This window comes from Pseudorca crassidens, chromosome 12 (genome assembly GCF_039906515.1).
Source record: "Pseudorca crassidens isolate mPseCra1 chromosome 12, mPseCra1.hap1, whole genome shotgun sequence".
Taxonomy (NCBI): Eukaryota; Metazoa; Chordata; class Mammalia; order Artiodactyla; family Delphinidae; genus Pseudorca; species Pseudorca crassidens.
Genome location: NC_090307.1, coordinates 82685193 through 82706904, shown reverse-complemented (window position 1 = coordinate 82706904; position 21712 = coordinate 82685193). Strand labels below are relative to the sequence as shown.

General features: G+C 37.4%; 1 protein-coding gene across 30 annotated transcripts in view; it reads right to left on the bottom strand.

Annotated features, from left to right (window-relative positions):
• Nucleotides 1-21712, bottom strand: part of ATXN2 (ataxin 2) — a 127665-nt gene that overhangs the window by 79021 nt on the left and 26932 nt on the right. For all 30 annotated transcript variants that reach the window (XR_010933337.1, XR_010933336.1, XR_010933340.1 and 27 more), the window contains exons 2-5: nt 15488-15524; nt 13622-13681; nt 13069-13140; nt 12332-12482 (exon numbers count right to left, since the gene is read on the bottom strand). Coding sequence is in view for 11 of the 30 variants with exons in the window: in XM_067700825.1 (XP_067556926.1) it covers nt 12332-12482; nt 13069-13140; nt 13622-13681; nt 15488-15524 (320 nt within the window). In the remaining 19 variants the exon portion in view is untranslated. The remainder of the gene's footprint in view (nt 1-12331; nt 12483-13068; nt 13141-13621; nt 13682-15487; nt 15525-21712) is intronic.

Sequence of the window (21712 nt, the reverse complement as noted above, 5' to 3'; positions counted from 1 at the left end):
AAGATGCCACCAGAAAACTATTAGATTTGATCACTGAATTTGGTAAGGTTGCAGGATACAAAATTAATGCACAGAAATCTCTGGCATTCCTATACACCAACAATGAAAAATCAGCAAGAGAAATTAAGGAAACACTCCCATTTACCACTGCAACAAAAAGAATAAAATACTTAGGAATAAACCTGCCTAAGGCGGCGAAAGACTTGTACTCAGAAAACTATAAAACACTGATGAAAGAAGTCAAAAATGACATAAACAGATGGAGAAATGTACCATGCTCTTGGATTGGAAGAAATCAATATTGCGAAAATGACTATACTGCCCAAAGCAATCTACAGATTCACTGCAATCCCTATCACACTACCAACGGCATTCTTCACAGAATTAGAACAAAAAAATCTTACAATTCGTATGGAAACACAAAAGACCCCAAATAGCCAAAGCAATCTTGAGGGGGAAAAAAAAAAAAGGAGGTATCAGGCTCCCCGACTGTAAACTATACCACAAAGCTACAGTAATCAAGACAGTATGGTACTAGCACAAAAAGAGAAATATAGATCAATGGTACAGGGTAGAATGCCCAGAGATAAAACCCATGCACATATGGGCACCTAATTTATGACAAAGGAGGCAAGAACATACAATGGAGAAAAGACAGCCTCTTCAATAAGTGGTGCTGGGAAAACTGGACGGCTACATGTAAAAGAATGAAATTAGAACACTCCTTAACACCATACACAAAAATAAACTCCAAATGGATTAAAGACTTAAATGTAAGACAAGACACTCTTTGACATAAAAAAGTTTCCTATAAAACTTTTAGAGGAAAACATAGGAAAGACACTCTTTGACATAAACCATAGCAAGATCTTTTCTGACCCACCTCTTAGAATAACAGAAATAAAAACAAAAATAAACAAACAGGACTTAATTAAACTTAAAAGCTTTTGCACAGCAAAGGAAACCACAAACAAGACCAAAAGACAACCCTCAGAATGGGAGAAAATATTTGCAAATGAAACAACAGACAAAGGATCAATCTCCAAAATACACAAACAGTTCACGGAGTTCAATATCAAAAAAACAAACTATCCAGTTAAAACAATGGGCAGAAGACCTAAATAGACTTTTCACTAAGGAAGACATACAGATGGCCAAGAGATACATGAAGAGATGCTCAACATCACTAATTATTAGAAAAATGCAAATCAAAACTACAATGAGGTATCACCTCACGCTGGTCAGAATGGCCATTATCAAAAAAGATAGAAACAATAAATGCTGGAAAGGATGTGGTGAAAAGGGAACCCTCCTACACTGTTGGTGGGAACGTAAATTGATACAACCACTATGGAAAACACTATGGAGGTTCCTTAAAAAACTTAAAATAGAACTACCATATGACTCAGCAATCCCACTACTGGACAATACCCTGAGAAAACCATAATTCAAAAAGAGAAAAAGCCACGGTGGGGTGGGGATGGTGGTGTGCTGAACTGGGCGATTGGGATTGACATGTATACACTGATGTGTATAAAACTGATGACTAATAAGAACCTGCATATAAAAAAACAAACAAACCAAAAAACAACCAATACTAAACTTTCTTTGGTTTATTTGTATGGAAATATGTTAATATAAATGTTTCAGACATTACATGAAATTCCTAAAAATCTTTTATGTTCTGGTATAATGTTATAAGTCATAATTCTAGTTATTACTTTAAAATGTATATCTCAGAAATAACTAAATTCCCTTGTCAATTGCATTATTATGAACTTTCATCAAATCTTTAACCATGGTCATTTTTAAGTCTTTTGTCATTTACAGACAGTTCTGGGTGTACTCTGATGCTTTTGCAAAAATGTTCCTATAAAAGGGTTTCATCTTCAAGGAATTCATGGAAAAGACTCTGACAAGTACAGGTTTCTGGTAACTGACTATACTGCTGAACTGAATGAATAAGCATTTTCAGAACTCTAATGGAAAACTAATGAATTCATAAAAGTGCTAACAAAAGATCAAGAAGAAAAAAAATTAATTACATGGGACTGAGTGAACTGATGAGGATGATTATAGTTTTTGTGACTTTGTTTGAATAATAATAATAAAAAAATCCCACAAGGACTCAGAGGCAAAATATATACAAATCAATTTTCACTGCAAAGTAAAGGAGCTGTTACAGTGGAGGATTACTGGACTGAATATCAATATTATGACATAGTACGAGTGTGTTTCATGTTTGGTAATTGCAATCATTGTTGCTTTTGTTGTGGTCATCCATTTAAAATGCTTGGTGTCAGTTTATTTATATCTTGTAAAAATAAGATACAGTGTGTGTGTGTGTGTGTGTCCACAATGTTCACTGCAGCACTATTTACAATAGCCAGGACATGGAACCAACCTAATTGTCCATCGACAGATGAATGAATAAAGAAGATGTGGCACATATATACAATGGAATATTACTCAGCCATAAAAAGGAACAAAACTGAGTTATCTGTAGTGAGGTGAATGGACCTAGAGTCTGTCATACAGAATGAAGTAAGTCAGAAAGAGAAAAACAAATACCGTATGCTAACGCATATATATGGAATCTAAAAAAAAAGGGTACTAATGAACCTAGTTGCAGGGCAGGAATAAAGAGGTAGACATAGAGAATGGACTTGAGGACATGGGGTGGGAGGGTGAAGCCAGAGTAGCACAGACGTATATTCACTACCGAATGTAAAATAGTTGGCTGGTGGGAAGCAGCAGCATAGAACAGGGAGATCGGCTTGGTGCTTTGCAATGATTTAAGGGGTGGGATAGGGAGGATGGGAGGGAGGCTCAAGAGGGAGGGGATATGGGGACATGTGTATGCATATGGCTGATTTGCTTTGTTGTGCAACAGAAACTAACACAGTATTGTGAAGCAATTATACTCCAATATAGATGTATTAATAAATAAATAAAATAAAATAAAATAATTGAAAATATCTTAAAAAAATGCTGCTATATTTGACTTAAAAAATCAACCAAGTACCAGGGAAAAAAATTTAAACCCACAAACCAGATTCCTTTGAAAAATGTGAATGGAGATCAGTAGTCAAGACTCCACAGGATCAAATGCACAACCAATTCTACAGCAAAGCCAGATTAATGTAACACAGAAGAACAAGAGAAAAATCGAAGTCCACTTCGCGAGGCCTGCTGTATTTAAAAAACAAGGTGATAGATGCCACAGAACATTAGATTTCTAATTCCTACATTATCTCCAAAATAGGTAAGGCAAAATTCTAACAAAAACCTCAATAGAAAGATACACTTTGTAGAGTGGTATCCGGAGGTGAACATTCTGTTTTCAGCTTCTCCATTAGGCTCCTGGTTCAGAACCCCATTTTGAGGCGGGAGGAGGAGCCTTTAGCCTATGCCATCCGAAAGAATGAAATAGTCTAATTTTGTTTGAGGGTTTTTTTTAATAAAAGGTACTGTTTTCAAGTCAAAAGTTAAGGGAAGACACAGAAGGGAAAGGGGAAAGAAAGTGATTTTATAGAAGATTTAGGGCAAAAAAATCCAAGGTAAATTCAGAAATATTCAGGAATCAGGAAACAGAATGTGGGAAGTGTCTTCCAATACTATTAGCCAATACAGTAGTCTTTTTACAACAACTCTTAAACTTATAGCAAAAGTGTTTGGCAATAGGTTAAGAAAAAGTCAGTAGACAAAATTAATTCCAATCCTTAAACAGCTATACAAACACCATTCTGTTTCCTCTGCAGATATATAAAACATTTTACAGATTCAGACTGTTGTTCTGGAGTATAAATTAGAAGACCAACTGTTCAAGTGCATATTCTCACTTAAAACTATTTGCCAGGTCTGATCAGAAATTAAGGTGGAGACAATTTATCCACACTCCTTTATTGCCCTGCTGTATTACTAGTTTTTTAATATATCTGGCGTTCATAAGACTCTATTGAGACTCTGCAGAGCAAGAGAAAAAATAAAACTAAAACCAGACAGTAACTGGGTGTACTTGCATTAGACAATACTACCAAGTAAACTGTCTTCCTGAAAATGTCCTGGACTTGTCTGAATTACCTACTAGGGAGTTCAGGAATGCTACCTTTTTTATTGGCACAAAAACAGACATATAGATCAATGGAACAGTATAGAGAGCCCAGAAATAAACCCACACATCTACTGTCAATTAATCTTCAACAAAGGAGGCAAGAATATACAATCGAGAAAAGAGAGTCTCCTCAGCAAGTGGTACTGGGAAAGCTGGACAGCTGAATGTAAATCAGTGAAGTTAGAACACTCCCTCACACCATACACAAAAATAAACTCAAAATGGCTCATAGACTTAAATACAAGACATGACACCATAAAACTCCTAGAAGAGAACACAGGCAAAACATTCTCTGACATAAATTGTAGCAATGTTTTCTTAGGTCAGTCTCCCAAGGCAATAAATAAAAGCAAAAATAAACAAACGGAACCTCATCAAACCTATAAGCTTTTGCACAGCAAAGGAAACCATAAACAAAACGAAAAGACAACCCACAGAATTGGAGAAAATATTTGCAAATGATGAGACCGACAAAGGCTTAATTTCCAAAATATACAAACAGCTCATACAACTCAATATCAAAAAAACAAACAACCCAATCAAAAAATGGGCAGAAGACCTAAACAGACATTTCCCCAAAGAAGACATACAGATGGCCAACAGCATATGAAAATATGCTGAACATCACTAATTATTAGAGAAATGCAAATCAAAACTACCACTTCACACTGGTCAGAATGGCCATCATCAAAAAGTCTGCAAATGATAAATGCTGGAGAGGGTATGGAGAAAAGGGAACTCTCCTGTACTGTTGATGGGAATGTAAGCTGGTGCAGCCAGTATGGAGAACAGTATGGAGGTTCCTTGAAAAACTAAAAATAGAAAAGTTATAAACATGAAAAATATAGCAGATAATTTCTGTATGCTCTAAAAACATATAGAGATAAAATTTTAATAAATGAAACCATATATTTTAATAAACATGCAATACTTCCCTATTATGTAGGGAAACTACTACTGCTTAGGTTTCCATCACCTGTTCCACCATACCTGTTTAATTTTTTAAATCTCAATAAACTCTGTGCCACCTCCATACTGGCCTCAGTAAATGCTGATGGATCTCCATTTACTGTTTGGCGCTGGCATGGACATACATCCTTCTCTAACTAGCCCACAGCAAGGCTGAGGTAGTAAACTTTCTAACAGTACAGTTTTAACAGAAGACTATTAGAACATGGACTTACTTAGAAAAGCTACTCCCAAAGCCCACAGGCCCAAGACAACCCCCTGACAGGGCTTTCCTGCTCAGCTTCCTGGACAGACGCCAGCCACAAGACCACCTGCCTATCTATCACCCCACCTGCCTACCTACCACAGGGCCTATCCTACCTCCTGCCCAAAGGGCAGGCTGTCGATCCCAATCACTTCTCCAGCTTTAGAGCTGCCTGCCTGTCCAATGTTAGCACCTCCTGCCCATCTATAGAACCTACTGCACTCCTTGCTCCAAGAATGTGCCTACTCAGCTGCAAGGCTGTGGCCAGCCCCACCATACTAGAGCACCACCCATGAATGAATCTGGAACACAGAATTTAAGGATTCTCAGGCCACATCCTGCTCTGGGATCTGCCTCTTCCTTAGCGACTGACATGGCACTCCTAATGTCATGCCCTTCAGAAAAGATCCCTCTTTGTTACTCATAGGACCCCACCCTATCAGACATACAGGATGACCACATGAAAACAAAACAGTGCAACACCAGAATAAAATAAACTGTACAGTTTTATTTCTCACTGCTCTCTAATCACACATTCACAACCCGACTTCCTCCAACTACTACAACATACACAATTTTTCATGTCTCTGAACTCCATATGGGATTCAATGCCACCAATTTCAACTTTCCATTTTCCTGAATTCTTTCACATGCTTTGGTATCTCCAACTCTGAAAATGCCTACAGCAGAGCTTCTTAACATGGAGTACATGAACTCCCTAGGAAACAGTGAACACCACAGAATTAAATTAGAAGTCTCTGCGTATGTGTTCTGTGTAGGGTGAGGGTATACAGTATCCCTAAGTTCTCAAAAGGGACCCAAAATATATTAGGTCTTCAATTTCTCTGTACTGTCTATAGCAATTAGCATAGCAATGAATACATTACAGAGCTCAGTAAGTATTTGCTGCCTGGCTGTAGACATAAGACCACTTATGGCTTTCTTGTTCTTTGCATGAAACTGCTTCTTTAAAAGTATATGGGGCTTCCCTGGTGGCGCAGTGGTTAAGAATCTGCCTGCCAATGCAGGGGACACGGGTTCAAGCCCTGCTCTGGGAAGATCCCACATGCCACGGAGCAACTAAGCCCATGTGCCACAACTACTGAGCCTGCGCGTCTAGAGCCCGTGCTCCACAAGAGAAGCCACGACAATGAGAAGCCCGCACACCGTGATGAAGAGTAGCCCCCGCTCGCCGCAACTAGAGAAAGCCTGCGCACAGAAACGAAGACCCAACACAGCCATAAATAAATATATTTAAAAAAAAAGTATATGAAGGCCCTAATTTCACACATTCAAAAGACATTTATTGGGACTTCCCTGGTGGCGCAGTGGATAAAAATCCGCCTGCCAATGCAGGGGACACGCGTTAAATCCCTGGTCCAGGAAGATCCCACATGCTGCGGAGTAACTAAGCCCGTGCACCATTAACTATAGAAGCCCATGTGCCATGACTACTGAAGCCTGCACACCTAGAGCCCGTGCTCCACAACAAGAGAAGCCACCGCAATGAGAAGCCCGTACAGAGCAACAAAGAGTAGCTCCCTCTCGCCACAACCGGAGAAAGCCTGCAAGCAGCAACAAAGACCCAACTCAGCACCCCCCCCCCAAAAAAAAACATTTATATTGAGAGCATATTGTGTGACAAAACACCATACTAGGCTCCAAGGATGAAAAAAATACAGTATACATACACACAGAACTCATAATGGGAGAGACAGAAACATCTAATTATAATACGACATGGTATAAGGGCAATGATGGAGAGATGCTGGAGAGGAGGCTTCTATGTGATAGCTGATATTATGAGAGTATATAAGCGACTGACATGTGGGTAAGAGCAGTGGGCAAAGAAAGAAAGGGAGTTCCCTGGTGGTCTAGTAGTTAGGATTTGGCACTTTCACTACCATGGCCCGGGTTTAATCCCTAGTCAGGGAACTAAGATCCTGCAAGCTGCAAGGTGTGGCAAAAATAAAAAAATAAAATTAAAAAAGAAAGAAAGAAAGAAAGAAAATAAATAAATAAAGTTGTTAAAGAGACTAAACCTTAAAAGCTCGTGTCAGGGAATTCCCTGGTGGTGCACTGGTTAGGACTCTGCTCTTCCACTGCAGGGGGCACAGGTTTGATCCCTGGTTGGGGAGCTAAGATCCCGCCATGTCGCGCAGCATGGCCAAAACAAACAAACAAACAAACAAACAAAAGAGGGGTGGGAAAAAGTGAGAGAGAGACACTCAAGCAAATAATTACAATTTAAAAAATTGTTATTATTTAAAAAAAAAGTTCATGTCATAAGAAAAGAAAGAAAAAAAGAAACCCTAGGGGAACACAAACACATTGAAGGGCAGTGTGACAGAAATGAAGCCCAAGAATAAAGCAGGAAAGAACTGATTAATAAGACCCATGAAAAACAGAGGAGCAGCTTCTGAAGGAGGGTGAAATCAACAGTGTCAAATGCAGCAGTAAAGACTGAAACAGTCCAAAAGATCTAGCAACTAGAGGTTACTGGTAGCCTCAGAAGTTTCCAAGTTGTAAGCATAAAAGGCAGACTACTCCTCATGGGAGGAGTCAGTAGAAAATGCGAGTTAAGAAATTTGGATAAGAAAGGAATACAGAACAGTAGTTAGAAGAATTCAAGATAAAAAGGGATCCTTTTTAGGATGAGAAGGACTTGAACCAGTTGTCAGGCTAAAGGGAAAGAGTAAGTGGAAAGGAAGAGGTTGAAGAGTCTGGACACAGAGAGGTGACATAAAAGAGCAAGAACGCAGGAATGGTAAAATGGACAGAGTCAAGGGCATGACTGGAGAAGCTGGTATTAAACAGGAAGTGAGATATCTCCTCTACTAAAGCCAAAGGAAAGAGAACAGTGATGGCAAGGGGGAAGATAAATCTGTAGATGGGGGAGGGGACAGTTGATTATAGAGAGCATTCCCAATAACCAATTTTCTCATGTATGGTTTTTCACTTACTGTGACAAAGGAGCTGGCAAGCAAAAGTGAGTCTTAAGACTAAATCTAACTTGAAATAAGAAATTAGATGAAATTACACTGTACTAGATGAATCTAGAGTCAAAGGATGAGTGTTGAGACAAAATATGTTCTGTGTTATTTCACTAAAGCTGGTACAATATGTATTTTTGAACAACCATAACAGCTGAAATGCAGTAGGGAAAATAATCTAGGTCTAGACTTGGCAAACTTTTCCTATAAAGGGCCAGATGGTAAACATTTTTTGGCTTTGAAAGCCATATAGTCTCTATTACAACTATTCAACTCTATGGCTGTAGCATTAAAGCAGCCACAGACAATGCATAAATGAATGGGCATAACTGTGTTTCAATAAAACTTTATTTATTGATGAGTCGATTTGGTCCACAGGCTTTAAGTCTGCTGATCCCTGTTCTACAGGCTGAGAATAGTACAAAGGAAATGAAGTAGAAGAAGCATGAGAGAGAATGGGATAAGGAAGTACAAAAGAAGAGAAGCCACAGAACTAAAATACAGTTGAGTTGGGGTATTAAATCAAAGAGCAACATATGAATAAAGGAGCAATAGGAAGAGCAGAAAGAGAATAAAGGAAAAAAGGAGATGAGAAAGGGATGTTGGAAAGAGACAGAAAACCAAGTAAAAATCGAGTAGCAACAATATGCCAATTCCAAGGTAGACAGATACAAAGGCAGCTGAATGCCCTAAAAAAAAGATGGCAAAATGAAAAGGGGAAAATGAGAGCATCCCAGATCTGTCTGCACTGGAATTCAAATAAAAGATAACACACACACTAATTTTCCAGTGATAATCTGATGGTCTCTTCTAATTACACATGTGCAAAATGAACCCACGGCTTGCAAGATGTAAAGCTACTTTTCACTTTGCCCATAAATCAAACTGGTATGGGTACAACATTCAAGAGGTCAGATGAAACTTATTCACCATATCCTAAGATATCAATTATTTCTAGGCCTATTATTCATTTGCATATGTATATGAATGACTTTTAAACCTTATTAAAATCAGTGAAGTTAGCATTAAAAACTTAAAAACCACATTGACCTTACTAACTCTAAGCAGTTTTCCCCAAAAGAAAGCCAAACATTTAAAAAGGAAAAGAATTTTTGAACAATATAATAATCTGCATATTTATTCTGCATGAGAATTTTGTTTTTTACTTTTGGCTTTATTTGTGGGGAAATCCTTTAAGGTAAATCCAGATTAATTCTGAACCAGCTCAGCTAAACAATAAATTAGACCACATGATTTATGTCACTATAGGACAATGTTTAAGAGCATGACTTGGGGTTAGACAGCATTTGGGTTTGTGTCCTCACTTTATCAAGTTAATTAATCATGTCTCAGTTCCCTCACCTACAACATGTGGATAATAATCACACCCATTTCAGAAAGAAGGTGTGATGATTAAATGAAAAAATGCACATAAAATGCTTAGCACAGACTCCAACACATAGAATAGGCACTTGATTTTAGTTACGTATGATCAACTTAAGATGTTGACAGTACTATTACAGAACAGAATTATAAGATAAAAGCTCAGAAAGGAAACAAATTTCCCTCTTCTTTTAGGAAGCTACGATGTAATATTAGTTTTTTTGTTCTTATCACTCATTCACTTCCATTAATCCTTAAAAAAAAAGCCCTCAATCCATCTACCCATTTAAAACATAGCAAAGTGGTATCAAACTGATACCAGTGGGGACTATTCAAGATAATCTACAATTCTGAGACAGAAAGGGCACTGTGAGGTAAGGAAAGAAAGTACAAATCCTCATGACCTCCAGAACAGAGCCATTCCTAGGATCTTATCATATGAAACTCACGGCTCACATGCCTGACTACACCTCAGAATCAAATACTCAGACCCTCACCCAGGCTAATTACAATGAAATCAGAATCTCCAAAAGTGAGAACTAGGCAATTTTTAAAACCCATGGAGACTAAAATGTGAAACCAGCACTAAGAATCACTAGTTAAATCCTACCTTCCTTTACTCAAGGAGACTAGAAATATGAGTATGTGTTTAACACAAAATAATATAAATCTAAAAGCAGTACTAAGTGCCTTAATTTTCACAATAAATTATGCCAATTAATTACTCTAAAAAATTTTTCTCTATAGTATTTCCAAACTAATACTTTTATAAAGGCAACTTCTGCCAGGATAGTGTTAAGAATCAGGATTAAGAGAACTGAAATCCTAAACACATGACTTAATACTATTTTCAGGATACTATGCACTGGACAGAATTGTATAATTCACTAAACCACTACAGTCTTTAAATAAAATACCTGAAATTACTCCACTACTAGATGTCCTCATCAAAAAAACTATTTATGTACATCCATCCCCTTACGAGTGTACTGAACACTGTCAAAGCTGTTGCTCTGATTTGCATTTTCTTGGCTTTCTACAATAAACACACATTACCTGAGAAATAAAGATATAATAAAATAATAAAATAAAGTAAAAATTTAAAGACATTAATTTTTAATGGGATCAATGAATGGGATGGATACCATACATGTCTTCAAGCAATATTTACCTTTCCAAACTTGGGAAATGCCAATTACCTTTAAGAACAAAAACCAAAGCATACTGTGAATGGCTTTTAGCTAAATGGCCTGGTACCCAATAGACCAGGGAACATCTGTTGCTGTTGTTGCCAATACTTTTTCCAGAGTGCTAAGTGATAAATTCAACTAAAATTTTATTTTTCCTTTTGACTTATGATCCAAGTCACTTTTTAAATTTAAAACAGTGAAATACTTCAATAGTATAAGTATAAATATAAATAATTTTGTGCTCCTGGACATAAACATAATCAACTCCAAAGGCAGTCGCTAAAAACAGACTTGTTTCCTTGTACAGGCCACTGAAGGACTCTTAGACAAAGAGTTATGAATCAAAGACACAGACATTTAGGAAAACACAAGATCAAAACACAGTGCTTTCATCAGCAATGCAAAAGCAGCTACAGAGTATCTAGCCTGGCCAGCTTCTGAAAAAGCAATCTAACTAAAAGTGAAACCTTATTAAGAGGTCCAAGAGAAAGACTTTAACTTTCTGGAGGCTTGTAATTTCTAAATAACAGCATAATCAGTGCAACAATGAAAACAACTGTTGGTATAGACTGAATAATGAAAATCAAGAACTGCTGTTATAATTTGCAATAGAAATGACTACAGAATTTGAACCCCACCCCCAAAAAAATCATTTGAGAATTTTAGAACGAATTTCAAAATTGCTCAGGAGAGCCTTTCAATGTGTTATTGAACACTCAATACTGCATAGTATGTTCTCCAAATGAGTAACAGCAATTCCCATATCTTCCTCCTCAACAGACACCTGAAACAGACTAAATTTTAACATAACTGCATCACCGCTTTTATATTCTTAAAACATAGTCCCATACTCTGAATGTTTCTTCCAGTATACATGTTCTACTTCTTTACGTTTTTCAACTTCATTAGACAATCATTTTCTATCCATAGCTCTCTGCCTTTCTCCCTTAGCCCTGTGCTTTGATTTCTTTACAACTTAGAAAACTATTTACAGAACAATAAGCATAGTAAAACTGTAAGTATTATTTATAAACATTATAAAACTAAAAACATATAAGCTAAAACAGTAAGTCAAATGGGACAAGAAATTTTTAGTTGAGTATAATCAGTAGCATTCTTGATCATAAAACTTTAGAAAATTCTTTACAAACTATTTTTTAATAGAATACAAACTCATTATTCATCCTACCAAAAGTACCAAGGAATCTTCCCCCGAGGTTTTAAATATTTTCCAGCAAAAGTGCATTAAAATTTCCATTTCTCTTAATCAAAAAAGTCCATTAAAATTTCCATTTGTCTTAATCAAAAAAGTTCTTATTTCTTGAAAAAAAAAAAAAAGAAAGAAAGAAAAAAGAAAAGTCTGTATGATTAGTGCAGAGAGTCTTTGCCTGAATATATCTAATAAACCATGAAGCATATTTAGGAAATCAAAACTCACCTCTTCTTGCATAACTGGAGTCCATATCTTTAAACTGTACCACAACAAAATCTGAACACTTGAACAAAATACTCTCCATTATTTCTTCACGTTTTGGCCCCGAACTGGATTCTGTACTTTTCTCATGCGCAGCATCAAGTACCAAATCACACTAGGAAGAATAACATAAGTAAATATTCAAAACATTTATAAAATAAAATCTGACAAGAATACTTTAGCACATCAAGGTACTATTTCTTATATGCCTTTGGTAAAAAATTATCTCAAGACATCCTTATAATCATACCTTTTTCTCAGAAATATGGTCTACTATCTATTCCAATATTCAAAAATCCTCTCATCTAAAAGTTGGTCTTTACTACCATGGTCTGTCTTAAGCACAATAGTGGTAAAGAGGAAAACAATGAAACGCCAGACCACTCTTCTAGTCCATAATACTTGCAAAGGCAAAAATATTTTAATAAGCACAAAGAGCAAGAAGTCTTTTTGAATACACAAACCCGTCTATAAAGTAATCAGTACTTGAAACTGAAGAGCAAAATCATTCAAAGTGGTTTTAAACAGCGCATTAAAAGTAAAGTACTATGCATGAAAATGTGACAAACATACCTGCCTCACAACTATAAATTGCTAAATCAGAAACTAATAAACACTACAAGGAAGTCATACAAACATATACAGTAGTTGATGATTCAAGGGGGTTTACATTTAAAAAAAAGAAAAAAAGTAAAAATTACCTTAGGACTGTATGTTTTAAAAACTCCTTCATATATACCTCCGTTTTTCACTTGTACTTCACATTTGGATCCCTAAAAACATACAATTAATTTATCAAAGAAACACTGTGCTATGAAGTCATGGGGGATAACTGCTTTCATTTTACTTTTTAATAGCTTCATTCAACATATTACGTAACCACTGACAGAATAAAAAATTTTAAAACATTAACAATACACCAAATTCTCAAAATTCTTCAGGAGGCCTTGCTCAGAGTCTGCAGTTTAAGTTTAAATAGTGAAATTTAGTATTTTTGACTCCAGTTTTATTAAGCGACAAAATAATGCAGTAAGGACAATCAACTAGTAACATTATTTCGTACACAGCAGGGTTAACAAGAACACTTTTATAGTGAGTTGCAATGGCTTGAATAGAGTTCTCATCTGTTTTCTAGTCATCCTGATTAAACATGACCTAAGAAATGTTACTTTGAGAATCATTCACATTTTAACTTCATGAAATTATTTTATTCCACTCACAAGGCAGTTTCTCCCCAATACTCTGATAACTTACAACAACTGATGTAAGTATATGAACCATCCTCATATTTGCATAGATTCCATCAAAAGAAATCTGGAATATTAAGAAAAAACATTATTGGCACTCATTATTTATCTCTGTATATATATTAAAGTTAACACTTCTTTTGTTACAAAATATTTAGTTAGGTTTATAATATCTTACAGTCATTAAAGGGAGATTTGGTTTACTACAATCTTTTGCCTCCTTATGGAGTGTAAGTTTTCAAAAGTGAAATCAGTCATAACAACTAACAATGTTTTGACTATACATGATACAAAAAATCAAAAGTGAACTTCCATATATGAGGAAAGACAAAACCACAGGAACAGAAGACAGGTCAATGACTGAAGAGTAGGATTCACTACAAACTGGCATGAGGGATTTCTGGAGGTGATAAACTGTTCTATTACCTTGACTGTGGTGGTGGTTACACAATTGTATACATCAAAACTCACAGAACTGTACACTAAATAGGGTTAAATATACCTTAAAAAATAAATGGGGTAGGGACTGCCCTGGTGGCGCAGTGGTTGGGAATCCACCTGTCAATGCAGGGGATACGGGTTCCAGCCCTGGTCCAGGAGGATCCCACATATCACACAACAACTAAGCCCATGTGCCACAACTACTGAGCCTGAGCTCTGGAGACCACGAAACACAACTACTGAAGCCTGCGCACCTACAGCCCGTGCTCCGTAACAAGAGAAGCCACTGCAATGAGAAGCCTGTGCACCGCAACGAAGACCTAATGCAGCCATCAATCAATCAATCAATCCTATGCTTAAAAAAATAAAAAAATAAAAAAAATGGGGTAGAAGGGGAACCTCTGTAGAAGACCCTTGACTATCTTCTCTTAGCATATCTGAATCAATGATATTGCTCTAAGGTCTAATAAACCACATCACTCCTTATTACACACTACATAAGCATGTGTCCTGATTCTAAAGAAGAAAATCTGTCCACAATAAAGGTGAAGTCTCAAAAAATAGTGACAGCTTCTCATTTATATTTCTTGCATCTTGTGGAACTTGCACCTTCTGTCCTTTGTGCCCAGCTTAATTTCACTGATAAAATTCCAAAATTTAAAACCAGAAGGCCCTTTTCCAAGGGAGAAAAATGAAAGAAATAAAAGCACATTATTTCAAAAACAAAACCCCAAAGTTTTGAAAACTCCAGTCCCAGTGTTCCATTTACCTCATTAATCATTTATATTTGCCTTTAGTCATTTATAAAAGAACAAATGAGTTGTTATGATTAAGCATGAAAAATAAAAATATAATTTACAGATAATTCTGCATTTTACACATAGAGTCATCATTAAAAAACAACAGACAGGACTTCCCTGGTGGCAGGTGGAAGTCCTAAGAATCTGCCTGCCAATGCAGGGGACACGGGTTCGAGCCCTGGTCCGGGAAGATCCCACATGCCGCAGAGCAACTAAGCCCATGTGCCACAACTACTGAGCCTGCACTCTAGAGCCTGCGAGCCACAACTGCTGAGCCCACACGCTGCAACTACTGAAGCCCGCACGCCTAGAGCCCACGCTCTGCAACAACAGAAGCCACCACAACGAGAAGCCCATGCACCACAACGAAGAGTAGCTCCGGCTCACTGCAACTAGAGAAAGCCTGTGAACAGCAACGAAGACCCAACACGGCCATAAATTAATTTATATTTAAAAAAAAAACCAATTGATATAGCTAATGGTCTTACAGCTAACCATATTAATCTGCAAAGGTTATCTGAGATAGAAGACAATTTATTTATTTATTTTTTGGCCTTGGCTTTTGGTCTGTGGTTTAGAAATCACATTTTAGTTATCAATTTTTCCAAACAAGTAACATTAAAGTTACTCACCGTAGATTGAGGCAGTCCTTTGCTACTGTTTCGGCCTCTGAAAAGATTAAATGTTATATTTATGAAATTCAACAGGCTAAACAAGCTAAAAATTTTTTTCAAATTTAAAATATCTTATAATTCCATCCAAAAACACACAGGCTATCTGTGGGGAGGGCTCATCTAATATTAAGTATAAAGGCTACATAAGTATGACTCTCGCTGCGCTTTGCTGGCTCAGAGGCCCAGAACAGGTAGGGGTCAAGTGAGGGAGGAAGGAGGAAAGAAATGTGACCACAATCAAAATGAAATAAAGTAAAAATAAAAACAACCTATTTAAAGAAATAACCAATACCAAATATAATAATCCCTACTCCAAAAGTAACCACTCACTCTGTTATAAAAAGCTACCCAGGAGCAAAATATAGATTCTATTCCTGATTTAACTGACATATTTGACTAACATCAAGTTACCGCCCATATTTTTCCCTCACCTCTAAAAATAGGTACTGTGTTTACAACTGCAGATAGATATTTGAAAATAAGTTGAATCATTCAAAGAACTTTCACTTTAAATAATAAGTGCCTCTGTCAGGATCTATATAACAAGTGCCTTTCCCTGCCAAACCCCTCCCTCTGAAACAGTGCAGTACACCAACATCAGTTGTCAAGTAATTTCCAGTAACATGAACTCTATTTTCAAGTGAACTTAGAAAACATAATACACTGTAAGGCTTGCTCCAATGGAAAAAATTAGGCCCTTTATGAAATGATAAAAAAATTAATAAAGTAAAATTAGTTACTCTTGAGTAACAGTATTGTAATCTCATTCTAATAAAATAATCACAACACTCAAATAAAGCCACAAACTTCAAACATTCAAAGAGAAGCACAATTCAGGTGAAAAAGCCCAGCAGTATGAATGGTGCCAATTCTCAGAAAAGCGGTACTGATATTAGCAATCCGATGTCAGCTGACTGTCTCCAACTCTCATTTACCTTCTCTCATCTAGAAAGTAATGTCTTTGGACTTCCCTGGTGGTCCAGTGGTTAAGAGTCCGTGCTCCCAAAGCAGGGGGCGCAGGTTCAATCCCTGGTCGGGGAATATCCCACATGCCGTGTGGCACGGCCAAAAGAAAAAAAAGAAGACAGAAAATAATGTCTTCAATCAAATCACCTGAGATTCCTTCCACTTCTAACATTCTACCTCTCACACAGCACAGATAAATTCCTTATTCTTAAGGAATATGACCAATAATTTATCATTTATAAAACATGACAAACCAGACACTATGGTAAGCATTATGTCAAATCTCTCCCCTATTTTACAGGTAAGGAAACTGTACCTTAGCAGCTAAATATCTTGACCAAAATCATCCAGTTCAAGAGCAGCAGAGCTGGTATTTAAACCAGGTGATCCGAAGTATAGACTTTTCATTTCTAGATTATGTTGCCTTTCTGACATTGTATCACAAGGAATGAACTTGACAATAAAGCCTAACCCAATTTCTACATCTTTTAAATACCATTTGAATGTACTGTTTTTCTATTTATTTGTAGTCTGCAGCCAAAGACAAACAGATTTTATTTATTTGTTTGTTTGTTGTTTGGCTGCGCTGGGTCTTAGTTGTGGCGTGTGGGATCTTTAGTTGTGGCGTGCGAACTCTTACTTGCGGCATGTGGGATCTAGTTCCCTGACCAGAGATTGAACCCTGGCCCCCTGCATTGGGAGCGTGGAGTCTTAGCCACTGGACCACCAGGGAAGTTCCGTCAAAGACTAAAAAATGGCTAAAGTCTTGCCATTTTATCTTATCCTAGTGGTTGCTGTGATGCCACAGTTAAAAGACTTAAACAAATGACACGAATTAAGTGCCCTTAAACTTATGCAGCATCCCCACAATGCTATTTAAAAGAATTTAAAATACGGGCTTCCCTGGTGGCGCAGTAGTTGAGAGTCCGCCTGCCGATGCAGGGTACATGGGTTCGTGCCCTGGTCTGGGAAGATTCCACATGCCGTGGAGTGGCTAGGGCTGTGAGCCACGGCCGCTGAGCCTGTGCGTCCGGAGCCTGCGCTCCACAACAGGAGGGCCACAACAGAGAGGCCCGCGAAAAAATTTAAAACATAAAACTCCATTACAGAAGTCACATTATTTTTTAATTGATTGTACAGTTGTATCTTTGAATCAATCCAGTTTACTTAGTAGAACAAACTGGTCAGTAAGGAAAATAAAAGACTCAGAGTGGTATAAACGTACAAAATCAGTATAGAAACCACTGATTTCCACTAATCTACCAGGTGGGTGGACACCCAAAGGGAATGTTAGCATACCACAGTAACATTCTCTGAAACTGGTAAAGCCCACGTTCATTCTTGTTTTTTTCTTTTTTGGATCCACTCAGATTATGCTTGACTTTTACTCTTTTCCTTTAGTATTTCAGGAAAAGCATTCTAATATTTCATACAGTAAAAAAAAAAAAAAAAAAAAAGACTCTCAAAAAAAGCTAAGGTCATATCCTAGTCCTAAATATACCTATAATGTGACAGATCAGATTTAGCAAAACAACAATATCCAGGATTCTAAATTTCCAATAACCACTGAACATGAGGTTAAAATGTGAATCAAAATGCCAAATTAATATAAAGAAATTTACAAAAATAATAATAAAGAGTTCATATTGCTTCAAAATAATACAGGAGGGAGAAAATAGACGGGGTTATAAATGAAAAAAGACTGGCATGAGTTGGTAACTGCTGAAGCCAGGTGATGGGTGTGCAGGGGTTCATTATATCATTCTTCTTGCTTTTTACAATTTCCTTAAGTCAAAAAAAAAAAAAGCCTTCAGATATGACACAATGGAAGCCTGGATTTAATCAAGTGTATTTATCTACCAGTTTAGAGGGAACATTGGGTAGAAGAGTAAGTTAACTGATACCATAAGGTTACAAGTCCGTAAAATCCAGGATGTGGTAAATTTCACTTAAGAGATGACAGTTCCTTCAACAAATAATGGCATGTGAAGAAAACAAAATGTGCAGGAAAAATTATAACATTTAAAGGTACACAAAAATCAAAAGCAAAGTGTGGCTTCCCAATTTCAAAACTCATCACAAAGCTACAGTAATTGAAACAGTGTGGTCCTGGCCTAAGGACAGACATAAAAACCAACGGCATAGAATACAGAGCCCAGAAATAAACCCTCATATTTACGGGCAATTGATTATTAACAAGGGGGTCAAGATCATTCAAAGGAAGGTCTCTTCAACAAATGATTCTGGGGACTTCTCTGGTGGTCCAGTGGTTAAGAATCCACCATCCAATGCAGGGGCCACAGGTTTGAGCCCTGGTCAGGGAACCAAGATCCCACATGCTGCGGGGCAACATAGCCCATGCACCACAATTACAGAGAAGCCTGCACGCTGCAATGAAAGATCCCACCTGCCGCAGCTAAGACCCAACGCAGCACCCCCCCCCCAAAAAAGGAGCCAAAGACCTAAATTTAAGAGCTAAGAGCTAAAACTATGAAACTCTTAGGGAAAAAAAAAAAGGGAAAATCTTCATGGCCTTGAATTTGGCAATAATTTATTAACTGTGACACCAAAGGCATACAACCTAAGAAAAAATATGTATAAAAAGGATTTCATCAAAATTAAAAACTTTTGTGCAAAAAACAGTATCAGAGTGTAAAAAGACAACCCACAGAACAGTAGAAAATACCTGCACATATCTCATAACGGGTTAATATCTAGAATACATAAAGAACTCCTACAGGGCTTTCCCTGGTGGCGCAGTGGTTGAGAGTCCGCCTGCTGATGCAGGGGACATGGGTTCGTGCCCCGGTCCGGAAAGATCCAACATGCCGCAGAGCAGCTAGGCCCGTGAGCCATGGCCGCTGAGCCTGCGCGTCCGGAGCCTGTGCTCCACAACGCGAGAGGCCACAACAGTGAGAGACCCGTGTACCGCAAAAAAAAAAAAAAAAAAAACTCCTATAACTCGACATCAAAAAAAACCATACAACTCAGTTCAAAAATGGGCAAAAGACTTGAACAGACATTTCTCCAAAGAAGTTTATAGAGTTGGCCAATAAGTACATTAAAAGATGCTCAAATCACACTAGTAATTAGGAAAATTCAAATCAAAACCACAATGAGCTATGATGGCTATTATAAACAAACAATGGCTATTATAAACAGAAAATAACAAGTGTTGACAAAAATGTGGAGAAACTGGAACTCTTGTACAGTTTCTAGGAATGCAAAACTGTGCAGCTACTGTGAAAAATAGTATGGCAGTTCCTCAAAAAACTAAACATAGAATTACCACATGATCCAGGAATCTCACTTCTGAATGTATACCCAAAATAATTGAAAGCAGAGATTTTAACATATATTTGTACACCAATGTTCATAGCAGCTTTATTCACAAAAGGCAAAAGGTGGGAAAAAAACCAAATGTCCACTGATGAATGTATAAACACAATGTGGTACCATCCATACAATGGAATATTATTCAGTCTTAAATGAAGTTCTGATACATGCTACAACATGAATGAATCTTGAAGACATGCAAAGTGAAATAAAACATACACGAAAGGGCAACTATTACATGATTCTACTTATGTAAGATACACAGAGTACTCAAATTCATAGAAATAGAAAGTAGAATGGTAGATCCCAGGGGCTGGGGGACTGTTGGAATTAGAAGCAAATGCTTAATGTGTATAGGGCTTCCTTTGGGGGTGAAAACGTTTTAGAACTTAATAGAGGTGGTACTAGTACAACAACTGGAATGTACTTAACTACACTGAACCACACATTTAAAAATGGTTAAAACAGTAACTTTCGCGTTATGTATATTTTACCACAATTAAAAAGAACAGAGAATTCCATGGCGGTCCAGTGGTTAGGACTCTGCACTTTCACTGCCAAGGGCCCGGGTTCGATCCCTGGTCAGGGAACTAAGATCCTGTAAGCCACACAGGGGCCATAAACAAACAAACAAACATAAAAAAATAAAATTTTTTAAAAAAGGTAAGCTCCAAATGAAATTCACTTGCAACAGTGTGTAGAGAAGTTCATGCCTAAGGGTGCTCTCAAAAATAGTGCAGACTGTGGTCAAAGGCAACTGAGAGTAAATTGGTAAAATCATTGCTTAACATAGGCTTACTTGATTTAAAAAAAAAAAAAAGAAGATCCAACTACAAACTGTCTATAAAAGAGATACTTTAGACTGAAAGATATAAATAGATTGAAAGTAAAAAGATGGAAAAAGACATAGCATGCGAACAAGAAAGCTAGAGTGGGTATACTAATATCAGACAACATAGGCTTTAAAACAACAACAAAAAATATCACTAGAGATAAAGAGGGATATTTTAAAATGATAAAAAGGTCAACTCATCAGGAAGAAGGAAGAAGCATTCCAACTGGACTCTGTGTGCCATTTTCACATAAGTCCTGGGCCACTGGAGATGAACTCTTCACAGAAATTATCTGTACCATACTGACCCAGAGCCCTGCTCCTTCACCTAGAGAGTTGTCTCATGCTCCATTTCCTTGTCATACTATCAACCTGACAACTAAACTCCAACTAATAAATGTAGAAGGAATGATGGAATTAGAAGGATACCATTTGGTAACCACCACAGTAATAACTGTTTCAGGCAAAAATCACCAAATGAGGGCTTCCCTGGTGGCGCAGTGGTTGAGAGTCCGCCTGCCGATGCAAGGGACACAGGTTCGTGCCCCGGTCCGGGAAGATCCCACATGCCGTGGAGCGGCTGTACCCGTGAGCCATGGCCGCTGAGCCTGCGCGTCTGGAGCCTGTGCTCCGCAACGGTAGAGGCCACAACAGTGAGGCCCGCGTACCGCAAAAAAAAAAAAAAAAAAAATCACCAAATGGATGCTAATCTAGTAAAGTAGAAACAGGGTATTTACATAATCACAAAGCAACTCATCACAAGATACTGATTAATGACAAAGTGAAAAATAATTTTATAGAAAAGGAGCCCAGCACCATCCTAATCAAGTGACCAAAGTTAACAGCATGAGCAATGGGATAAATGTACATCATTCACCTCCTCTCAGGCAATGAGAACACATGCATCACTTCTGCAGTATTCTCGCCAAAAATGTATAAACTGAATCTAATCATGAGGAAACATCAGACAAACCCTAGCTGAGGGACATTCTACAAAACAACCTGCAATATCAGAGTGTCAAATCACAAAAGACTAAGAAACTACTTCA